The 12,061-nt window shown below is 41.3% G+C and overlaps 1 protein-coding gene across 1 annotated transcript in view; it reads left to right on the top strand.

Moving 5' to 3' along the window:
- The window catches only part of DEPDC1B (DEP domain containing 1B), a 118,056-nt gene extending 107,050 nt beyond the window's left edge, over positions 1-11,006 (top strand). The window contains exons 9-11 of the mRNA XM_070056735.1: positions 4,986-5,162; positions 8,502-8,687; positions 10,012-11,006. Of these exons, the coding sequence (XP_069912836.1) occupies positions 4,986-5,162; positions 8,502-8,687; positions 10,012-10,173 (525 nt within the window). The 3' untranslated portion in view covers positions 10,174-11,006. The remainder of the gene's footprint in view (positions 1-4,985; positions 5,163-8,501; positions 8,688-10,011) is intronic.
- Positions 11,007-12,061: the final 1,055 nt, after the last annotated feature.

Below are 12,061 nucleotides of genomic sequence, written 5' to 3'. Positions count from 1 at the left end.
ACACATTGTAGTCAACTCTGTACACTAAAACATAAAAGATGATAAAATATGCACGAGAGATTACTTTCAGAGTCTCTCCAAATTGACTCATAGCTGACTTGTCTGATCAGAAACTATACAGGCTAGAAGATAATGGTGAGATATATTCCAAGTATTAAGAGACAAAAACTGTCAACCCAAAATACTGTACTCTGCAAAGCTCTCATTTGTAAATGAAGATCTTCCATAACAAACATATTGAAAGAATTTGTCACCACTCATCCAACCTTACAAAAGATGCTTAAGGGTGTGCTACACACAGAAACACAGAAACATGGTCATCACTATGACAGAAGGCAAAAGAAGAAAATCTTCCAGTAAAAGTACAAAAGAGGCTGGTGCTGCGGCTCAATAGGCTAATCCTCCGCCTGTGGTGCCGGCACACCGGGTTCTAGTCCCGGTTGGGGCGCCGGACTCTGTCCCAGTTGCTACTCTTCCTGTCCAGCTCTCTGCTGTGGCCAGGGAGTGCAGTGGAGGATGGCCCAAGTGCTTGGGCCCTGCACCCCATGGGAGACCAGGAAAAGCACCTGGCTCCTGCCTTCAGATCAACGCAGTGCGCAGGCCATTGGAAGGTGAATCAACGGCAAAGGAAGACCTTTCTCTCTGTCTCTCTCTCTCTCACTGTCCACTCTGCCTGTCCCCCCCCCCAAAAAAAAAGAGACAAGGAAGGGCACTATGTAATGATTAAAGGATCAATTCAACAGGAAGATGTGACTATAATAAACATATATGCACCAAATTACAGGGCGCCTGGCTATTTGAAAAAAATGCTAATGGATCTAAAGTAATACAGTAATACAACAGTAAGGGGGACTTCAATACTGCACTCTCAGGAAAGGAAAGATCAACCAGACAGAAAATCAGCAATAAAACAACAGAGTAAATCAACACTATAACCCGAATGGACCTTGCAAATATCTACAGAACTTTTCATCCTGCAGTTGAAGAATACACATTGTTCTCACCAGTGCATGGAACTTTCTCTAGGATAGACTACATGCTAAGCCATAAAACATGTCTCATAATTAAAAAAAAATCAAAATCATATCGTGCATCTTTACTGACCACAATGGAATGAAGTTGGATGTCAAGAAGTCAGGAGTCTCTGGATCCTGTTCAAACACATGGAGACTAAACAATATGCTTGTGAATGAACCATTGTTCATAGAAGAAATCAAGAGAAGTAAAAAAATTTCTGGCAATGAATGAAAATGACTATACAGTATATCAGAATTTATGGGATATAGCAAAAGCATTGTTAAGAAGTAAGTTTGGGCTGGCGCCGCAGCTCACTAGGCTAATCCTCTGCCCGCTGCACCAGCACCCTGGGTTCTAGTCCTGGTCGGGGCACCGGATTCTGTCCCGGTTGCTCCTCTTCCAGTCCAGCTCTCTGCTGTGGCCCGGGAAGGCAGTGGAGGATGGCCCAAGTCCTTGGGCCCTGCACCCGCATGGGAGACCAGGAGAGGCACCTGGCTCCTGGCTGTGGATTCACGCAATGTGCCGGCTGTAGCGGCCACTTTGGGGGGTGAACCAACAGAAAAAGGAAGACCTTTTTCTCTGTCTCTCTCTCTCTCACTAACTCTGCTTGTCCCCCCCCCCCCCAAAAAGTGAGTTTATAGTTATTGGTGCCTACATCAAGAAATTGGAAAGGCACCAAATAAATGAGATATCAATGCATCTTAACGACTTAAGAAAACAACAGCAAATGAAACCCAAAACTAGTAGGAGAAAAGAAATAATTAAAATTAGAGAAAAATAAAAAAATTGAAACAAATACAAAAGATCAGTGAAATGAAGAGCTGTTTTTAAAAAAAAAATAAAATTGATACAACATTGACCGAAATACCAAAAAAAAAAAGGGGGGGGGGAGGGAGAAGAACCAAATCAATAATGTTAGAGATAAAAAGGGAAATATAACAGCAGATACCCCAGAAATAAAAAAGAATCATCAGAAATTATTACAACAAGCTATATGCCAACAAATTTGGAAACCTAGAAAAAATAGATTCCTGGACACATACAACCTACCTAAGTTGAGCCATGAAGACACAGAAAATGTAAGCAGACCAACAGCCAGGACGGAAATTGAATCAGTAATAAGGATTCTCTCAGGAAAGAAAAGTCGAGGACCAGATGGCTTCACTGCTGAATTCTACCAGACATTTAAAGAACTATAATTCTTCTCAAGCTATTGAAAACAATTGGAAGGAATATTCCCAAACTCCTTCTATGAAGCCAGCATCACCTTAATTCCTAAACCTGAAGAAGATAAAATAGAGAAAGGGAACTAAAGATCAATTTCCCTGATGAACACAGATGCAAAAATTCTCAATAAAATACTAGCCAGTTGACAGTACATCAGATTGACAGTACATCAGAAAGATCATTCATCTGGACCAAGTGGGATTTTTCCCTGGTATGCAGGGATGGTTCAACATTCGTAAATCAAAGTTGTACATCACATTAACAAATTGAAGACAAAATTCATATTATGATTTCAACAGATGCAGAGAAAGCATTTGATAAAATACAACATCCTTTCATGATAAAAATATTAAGCAAATTCGGCACAGATGGAATATTCCTCAACACAATCAAGCAATTTATGACAAACTCATGACCAGCATCCTATTGGATGGGGAAAAGTTAGAAGCATTCCCATTGAGATCTAGAACCAGACAAGAATGCCTACTATCACCATTGCTATTCAATACAGTCCTGGAAGTTTTAGCCAGAGCCATTAGGCAAGAAAAAGAAATCAAAGGGATACAAATTGGGAAACAGGAAGTCAACCTATCACTATTTGCAGATGACATGATTCTATATATAGGGGATCCAAAAGACTCCACTAAAAGACTATTGGAACTCATAGAAGAGTTTGGTGAAGTAGCAGGTTATAAAATCAACACACAAAAATCAACAGCCTTTGTATACACAGACAATGTCACGGCTGAGAAAGAACTTCAAAGATTAGTCCATTCACAGAAGCTACAAAAAAATTAAAAACCTTGGAACAAATTTAACCAAGGATGTCTAAGATCTCTATGATAATTATAAAACATTAAAGAAAGAAATAGAGAAGAAAATACAAAAAAATGGAAAAATTTTCCATATTCATGGATTGGAAGAATCAATATCATCAAAATGTCCATAGTACCAAAAGCAATTTACATTTTCAGTGTGATACCAGTCAAATTACCCAGGACATTCTTCTCAGATATAGAAAAAAGTGATGCTGAAATTCATATGGAAATAAAGGAAATCCGGAATAGCTAAAGGAATCCTATACAACACAAACAAAGCCAGAGGATTACAATACCAGATTTCAAGATATACTACAGGGAAATTATAATCAAAACAACCTGGTACTGGTACAAAAACAGATGGATCAGATGGATAGACCAGTTGTACAGATTAGGAACTCCAGAAATCAACCACGCATGTACAACCAACTTACTACTGACAAAGGAGGTAAAATCAGTTCCTGAAGCAAGGACAGCCTCTTTAACAATGACGCTAGGAGAATTGGATCTCCGCATGCAGAAGTATCAAGCAAGACTTGTACCTTACACAAAAATCCACTCAAAATGGATCAAAGACCTAAATCCACAACACAATATCAACATTGTGGAAATTCTGTAAGACATTGGCATAGGCAAAGAGTTTTTCACAAAAACCCCGGAGATTCAGGTAGTCAAAGTCAAAATTGACAAATGGGATTACATACAGTTGAAAAGCTTCTGCACTGCAAAAGAAACACTCAGCAAAGTGAAGAGACACTGACAGAATAGGAGAAACTATGCAACTGATAAAGGATTAATATCCAGAATATATAAAGAGCTCAAGAAACTCAACAACAAAACAATCCCATAAAGAAGTGGGCAAAGGACTTTCTCCTGTTATTTGCAACAGAACGGATGTACCTTGAAAACATTATACTTAGCAAAATAAGCCAGTCCCAAAAGATAAGTAGCATATGTTCTCCTTGATCTATGGTAACTAACAGAGTACCTAAAAGGAAGAAGTGAAATTGACCCTTTGAGATACACTGACTTTGAACATCCCTTGTCTCAACTGTTGAGGAACAGTTTTTGTTTCATACTATTTGTTGAACTTTTTACTTGGTATAGAGTTAATTGTATGTGTATAAAGTTAATTGAAAATAGATCTTCATAAAAAATAAGAATGGGAATAGGAGAGGAAGGAGGAAGAAGGGTGGGAGGGCAAATACGGTGGGAAGGGCCTGTGCCGCGGCTCACTAGGCTAATCCTCCGCCTTGCAGTGTCGGCACACCGGGTTCTATACTGTCGGAGCACCGGATTCTGTCCCGGTTGCCCCTCTTCCAGGCCAGCTCTCTGCTGTGGCCAGGGAGTGCAGTGGAGGATGGCCCAAGTGCTTGGGCCCTGCACCCCATGGGAGACCAGGAGAAGCACCTGGCTCCTGCCTTTGCATCAGCGCAGTGCGCCGGCCGCAGCGCGCCGGCCATTGTGGCCATTGGAGGGTGAACCAATGGCAATGGAAGACCTTTCTCTCTGTGTCTCTCTCTCTCTCACTGTCCACTCTGCCTGTCAAAAAAAAAAAAATATGGTGGGAAGAATCACTGTGTTCCTAAAGTTGTATTCATGAAATTCATAAAGTTTGTATACCTTAAATAAAAGGGTTCTGGTTGGGGGAAAAGGATGCATTTAAAAATCACTTGCCATATGTCTACTAAGTTTCTTAAAGAGAAGAATCATGTTGTGTTCATCCCAGTTGATGAGAAAATCAACATATCAGATAAACATGTGTGGCCAGGTGTCTTTCAGAGTGTGCACCCTGTGCCTTGGGTCATTTCTCATTGACTATTCATGTTTGCCCTTTGCAAATTAGAATTAGATGTTGCCCAGTTCAGGGTGGGCACAAAGACTCCTTTGTGTGTCTTCACCAATCTGCTTCCCTTTTTTCAGATGGTTCAGACATTTTCCCGTTGCATCTTGTGTTCCAAGGATGAAGTGGACCTGGATGAGTTACTAGCCGCTAGGTTGGTAACGTTTCTAATGGACAATTACCAGGAGATTCTGAAAGTCCCCTTGGCTTTGCAGACCTCTATAGAGGAGCGTGTGGCTCATCTACGAAGAGTGCAGGTAAAGAAGACGATGTTACCAGTCCTGTAAAGTTAGCAGTGGAAAATCATGTATGCATGTCAGACCCCTGGGGACATCTTGTTATGACTTTAAGGGAATTAATATGTACAAAGTGTTTAAAACAGGTCTTGGAACATAGTAAGTGCTGCATGTATTGCTCTTACTGAAAAATGTGTGGATTTCATACTTGGTTTTGTTATGTCAGTCAATTCTGTGTAATTGTGAACCTAATACATCCAAGACATTCTGGAAATGTAGAAAATACTCACTAAAAAATATCAGAGTTGTGCTAATGTGTTCATAGTCAGAAGTAAAATTTTTCATCTTTTTCTTTTTTGTAACTTTCTTTCTCTTACTAATACAAAGACAAAACTTTTTCACATCAGGAAATATTCTGAAGTGACAAAGGAGTGTCCAAGAACACAGCCTCTTGAGCTAAGCAATGTATGAATTCATGGCATGCCCTGTTTTAGCTGTGTGACCCAGGCGGATTATGTAACATCTCTGATCTCCACATCTTTCCAATCTTTCACCTTTCTCTTCTGTAAAACATGAATAACAATAGTTAATACCTATCTCATAGAATTGTTTTGGGGACTGAGTGGTTTACTACACATAAATGCTTGCAATAATGTTTATCACATAGTAAATCTTCAACTAGTGGCTACCATTGTTGGGTAGTTAGTTTTATTAGATTATCCTTTCTGGCTGATGTTTAGATTGCCTTCATTTTTTGAAACCACTTTGCAAGCAGTATGGCAGTAAATATTTTTATAGCTCAACACTTTTTGGCTGATCCATGATTATTTTCTGAGGATAAATTCCTAAGAGCAGCATTGCTTGGTCAGAGGCCATGAACCTATTTTACATATTGATAGCATGTTGCCAAGTTTCCTTTTAGGTTGGTTGGTTTGATTTACATTGGTGTCAGTAGTTTAAGAAAGTAAGCGTTCCATTTCTTTGCATTGTTGCCTACTCTGCATATTATTATTAACACACATGCACACCTTTGCTGCCATAACTTTTATGAGTGAAAATTGTGGTCTTAGTGATGATTTAGTTTAATCTTTTTTCTCCGTATTTTTATGATCTACACTTAAAGTAAAAATGAAAAAAAAAAACCAACTTGGATTGAGCTTGAGGGAGGAGATGTTACGGCCATAATTGTGCTGCTCTGGATGCTTGCAGTTCTATGTACTCAGGGGCATAGTGCAGGTATGCGGTGCAGCAGCTGAGCCCTGGGAACCCTTGGCAGCCCATTGGAGATCAGAAGGCCGAGCCATGATCGCTATGATTAATGTAACTGCAGTTGAACATGATCTTGTGAAGAGGCATTGTGATATGCCCTGAAAAATGTCAGTAACCACTCAGTTGTCCAATTACTGTTTCTGTCTTGGAAGTACTCTGCAGAATTGCTGAGCAATTGTCCATTTTAGCATTCATGGCATATAGATCTATTTTATTGGCTAGGCTACTAAGCCCCTACCTCATGCAACTTTTATTTTTTTATTTTATTATTTTTTGAAGATTTTATTTATTCATTTGAGAGGCAGAGCTATAGAGAGAGGGGGAGATAGAGTAAAAGGTCTTCCATCTGCTGGTTCACTCCCCAAAGGTCACAATGATTGGAGCTGAGCCTATCAGGACTCAGCAGCCAGGAGCTTCTTCCAGATCTCCCGTGCAGGTACTCGGGCCCAAGGACGTGGACCATCTTCTGCTGCTTTCCCAGGCCTTAGCAGAGAGCTGGATCAGAAGAGGAGCAGCCAGGACTCATATTGGATTTCAGCATGGCAGGCAGCAGTTTTACTCACTGTGCCACAGCACCAGCTCTCGTGCCACTTAGAATAGTGCTTCTTGGACAACGCGGTGTTGCTTGTACTGTTCCAGTGAATCAGGTTGTGGCAGTGCCAGGGCTGACCCTGGGATGTATTGTGAGGTGTAGGCAGTGTTTTTGATATGAGCCCTCCATGGGCCTCTCTGCATCCTCTCATTCATCCATCAGTCCTGGGTACCTCGTGTTTTCGTGCTGGTCTAGGATTTCCCTGTCACTCTCCCCGGCCCTCGCATTTTGGTCTGGCCCTTTCTGTTAGTTTCTAGCTTTCTTACTTCAGATAAAAAAGGGTCCTATGTAGGCCCCTTTCCCTTATGGCCGTGGTCTGTCTTAGATTATCTCTAGCTGATCTGATAAACTGACATTGAGGTATGGAATGTGCTTAATGTAGTAACCCCTCTTGGCAACATATTTATTTTCAGGTGTTGCTTCTGAAAAAAAAAATTGAGGACAAAAGAAATAAATGTAATAGTGGATTTTATTCACTGCTGGAGAATAGTAGGGTTCCATATTTGTGAAAAGGCTCTGGTCTCTGAAATGAAATATTTCTAGTGGATGCTTGTTTCTTCCTAGGCCTTGTTTTCCTTTTGCCTCTCATTTCTCCCTTATCCCGTTTGCTCACGCAGTGGCTGCACGGCTGCTGTTCTCACTTGGTTCTCAAGTGAAAGATGGAGGTGATCGTGGTTCCTCTGTCTACAAAACATCTTAGCTAAGTGCAAGTCTCTGCCTATCCCCAGAGCTGGCAGAAGCAGGTGCTGCACACGTGGGGAGGGCCTGGAGAGTTCACTCCTGTGTGTGCAGCATCGAAACTGCTTTGAATTTAAAAAAATTTATTTAAGTTTTTACTTATTTTCTTGAAAGATGGGGAGAGGAGATGCGGAGAGAGAGAGAAAGGGAGGGAGGGAGACAAGGAGGGAGATTGAGATTGAGATTGAGAGAGATCAATCTCCCATCTGCTTGTTTACTCCCCAAATGCCTAAACAGTCAGGCTGGACCAGGCTGTAGTTGGGATCCAGGAACTCATAGCAGGTCTTGCATGTGATAGCAGGGACTCAACCACCAGAGCCATCATCACCTGCTTCCTTCCAGGGTTTGCATCAGCAGGAAGCTGGAGTCAGAAGCTCCGGCTGGGACTTGAAATTAGGCGCTCAGATGAGTGCGCTCAGGAGCTTCTTAACTGTTAGGCTAAATGCCCATCCTTGTAACTGCTTTGAATTGTTTGATTTTAGTGTTAAAATTTCAGATCTTGTTAAATGGGGAGCAAAAGTGTTGATTAAGATGGATTTTGGGGTTTAAAAAGGCAAAAATCTTATATTTGAAACTGTGACTTTAGATGATATTAGTTTGAAATTGTAGAAATACTTTTATTTTCGATATAGACTTTTCCCCAAGTTGGCGAATGGTCTGGCATTGCTACTAGGGGATATGCTATATTTGATCTGAACTGATTTTCATACTTTACCTTACAACACACCTTTTTTTTGTTACTTTGAATCCTTCTGCTTCAGATAAAATACCCAGGAGCTGATATGGATATCACTTTATCTGCTCCATCATTTTGCCGTCAAATTAGTCCAGAGGAATTTGAATACCAAAGGGCGTACGGCTCTCAGGAACCACTGGCAGCCTTGCTGGAGGAAGTCATAGCGGATGCCAAACTCTCCAGCAAAGAGAAGAAGAAAAAGCTGAAGCAGGTAGGGCAGATGTTCTTCGGACCTCATTTTTCCCCTCCTCCTCCTGTTTTGATGGTTTTTTCATTCTGTGTTTTAATAGGTTCCATGGTTCCAGGAGGCTCATTAGTGACATGCTTGGCATCAGTTTGCCAAATTTGTATTCTCCAATAGGGATCTTTGGCCATTGTTGAACTCTTGGTTTGTCAGGCTGTTCTCTAGTATTTGTCCTCTGGTTTGCTACGTGGCTTGATGTGAATTTGTGGAGCAGTTACTTTAAATGCAGTGAGGCTATCAGTGAGGCCAGATTTCTTGTGATTATTTTGAAAGGCAGCTCAGAGCCCATTCACCAGTGTAGGGGAGCGGAGTTTAAAAGCCCAGGGTTTTAGATCACCAGTGTCAAGTCAGTCCCTTCCTCAGTCACCCCTAAAAGCGTTCAGTTCCAGTTGTGTTAGGCAATACCACTTAGGGGTTCAAAACAGTCTTACTTTGCCCATTCTTAAAGGCTGACCCACAGTCAGTTACATTTTAATTTGAGAGGCAGTTGGAGCTCCTAACTGCTGGTTCACGCCCTAGATGCCTGGAACAGCTAGGGCTGGGCCAACCAGACCTGGGAGCTGAGAGCTCAATCCAGCTCTCGCAAGAGGGTGGCAGGGACCCAGTTACTTGAGTCATCACTGCCACCTCCCAGGGTTTTCATTCGCAGGCGGCTGGAGTCAGGAACCAGAGCGAGCCTCCAGCTGCAGTGCTGTGCTGTGGGACGTGGGTGTCTTCCCTGCTGGGTGAAATACCCTCTCCTGTGGTTTGTTTTAAAGACTGAATCCTATGTCGCTGGATTCCAGGTCAAACCGTTTATATAAAGCGCTAGAATTCTGGGCTCTTACTCATATTTTTCTCACAGTCGCGTTGGAGATTTCAGTGGTGAGTATCAAAGCAAAAATATATTGCCTCTCTGTAAGCTTTTCATAAAGTAATATATACCAGAATGTTCTCTTTTCTCTTCTACTTGGGCAGAAGCTGGTGGGGCCAAGTTGGAGAAGTAGAAGATGCTGAGATGTAACTGGGCCAAAATTCTCCTTAGAACATAAGATATTTTCAAGTCAGAGTTACTTGTGAATATTTTTAAAGCAGTCTATTTATACTTGGGCAGTGGGGAAAATTTTCAGAAATAGGATTAAAAGAATTTTATTTGAAGGTTGGATCAAGACACAGATGAATTAAATATATAGAAACTGGAGACAAATGATTTAATAAAAATAAAACAAAACCAGAAAGCATGAGGTCAAAGCTGGCTGCCCAATCTTATTTCTTGTATGTCTTTGACACTTCCTGGGCCTTTTTTTGTTAGTTTCAGAAATCCTATCCTGAAGTCTACCAAGAACGATTTCCTACACCAGAAAGTGAAGCACTTCTGTTTCCTGAAAAATCCAGGCCCAAACCGCAGCTGCTCATGTGGGCGCTGAAAAAGCCTTTCCAGCCGTTTCAAAGAACGAGAAGCTTCCGGATGTGACGCTCGTGTGGCGGCCGAGGCCCCAGCCCACTGCTGTTCGGAGCGAATGGGTGCTTTGGGAGGAGGACTGTGGGGGAGCACGAAAGGAAAAGAGAGACCCTGAAACAGAAAGATGATCTGACTTTCGAAAAATTGAGCCGTTATCAGTATTTTTGTAAAAGTCAATGCTGTTTTTAAAATGGACAAATCAATTAAAAAATGCGACAGTATGTAGGTGTATAATGAACATGTTTGTAATTGTTACAAAATCTGGGTATTTTCATCTTGTTATTTGTTGTTTTCCATGGTGTCTATAAAAGGATAGTGTGTATATCCTGGTTACTTGTGTCTGTTGTCAGCAAGTCTTAGACATACTGTATGTTCTTGAAGAAGAAAGACACTGGGTACTGTTACTGTGATGCTATCAACTTAATGGCCAACTGTGATTTCTCCTGTGTACCGTACGGTTTTCATTGTTATACAGAAAATTTCCGTGTCTTACATTGTGATGGTTCTGTTGGATGTTATTACAGATTTTACTAAAAGCTGGTTCTTTTAGGACATATCCATGAGTTACGGTTTACCTGTAAGTGGAGTAGATTTTCATCTACCCAGGATGGTGTAATTTTACTCTTTGCTAAAGATGGAAGATTGAATTGTAAAATTTTTTTGATCCTCATAGTTTTATGATTTTATAAGTCAAATTTGGGTTGTTTTTGTAAAAAAAAGGAAAAAAGAGATACAAAGGAGCTAAGTAAAATGAGACTATTTTCTTTATAAATATAGTTTTTCCAACTTTTTTATCCCTTTGAAAGTAAATGAAATGGAATGTAAATAAATTTTGGGGTTTTGTGTTTGTTGTGTTTTTTGTTTTGTACCATACTTAGTAGTTGCTTTTTGGGGTTCATTTAGAACAGCTAGCATTCTGTGCCAGTGTTCTCGCTTCGGTCATTTCTTTCTGTAAGAAGATGGCAGTTGAGATTTGGGCACTTGCATACTTATGGAGAGTTCCTAACACTAGGGACCACGTAAGTGCGGACTTCATGATTGATCACAGTTTTCCAAAGTCCACCAGTGTACACTTCCGGTAGCAGTTCTCAGAGTCCCCTTGGCTTGACATCTTCACCCAAACTGGCAATTCTTAGCTTGGGTTGTTTTCAGTCTGTGGAGATGTTACAGTACCTGATAACAGTTTACTTTACATTTCCATGATTATTAATATGGCTGAACACTTTTCCCCATATGTATTTGCACTTTTATACAGATTTGTTTTATTTATTTGAAAGGCAGAGTTACAGAGAGAGGGAGAGACAGAGAATGAGAGAGATCTTCCATCGGCTGGTTCACTCCCCAGATGGCAGCAACGGCCATAGCTGGGCCAGGCAGAATCCAGGAGTCAGGAGCTTCTTCCAGGTCTCCCATGTAGGTGGCAGGCAGCCAAGTACTTGAGCCATCTTCTGTTTTCCCAGGCCATGAAGAGGGAGCTGGATTGGAAGTGGAGCAGCTGGGATTCTAACCAGTTTCTATAGGGGAGGCTGGCCTCACAGGCAGTGGCTTTACTCACTGCGCCATGACACCAGCACCATTTTACAGATTTTAATAGCTTGTGAAACTGTGCATATGAGTACACACCCACACACCCTGTTGTGATTTTTAAGTGCATTATACTGAATCTTTAATTCAATTTGGAGAGAATTGCTATCTTTACAGTATAGTCTTTCAGTAGGTAAAAATTTGTTATCTTGGGGCCAGTGCTGTGGTGTAGTGGGTAAAGTTGCAGCCTGCAGTGCTGGCATCCCAAATGGGCACCGGTTTGAATCCCAGCTGCTCCACTTCCAATCTAGCTCTCTGCTATGGCCTGGGAAAGCAGCAGAAGGTGGTCCAAGTCCTTGGGCCCCTGCACCCACAT

Source organism: Oryctolagus cuniculus, chromosome 14 (genome assembly GCF_964237555.1).
Source record: "Oryctolagus cuniculus chromosome 14, mOryCun1.1, whole genome shotgun sequence".
Classification (NCBI taxonomy): Eukaryota; Metazoa; Chordata; class Mammalia; order Lagomorpha; family Leporidae; genus Oryctolagus; species Oryctolagus cuniculus.
Note: the sequence above shows the minus strand (reverse complement) of the source record. Positions and strands in the feature narration are given on the sequence as shown.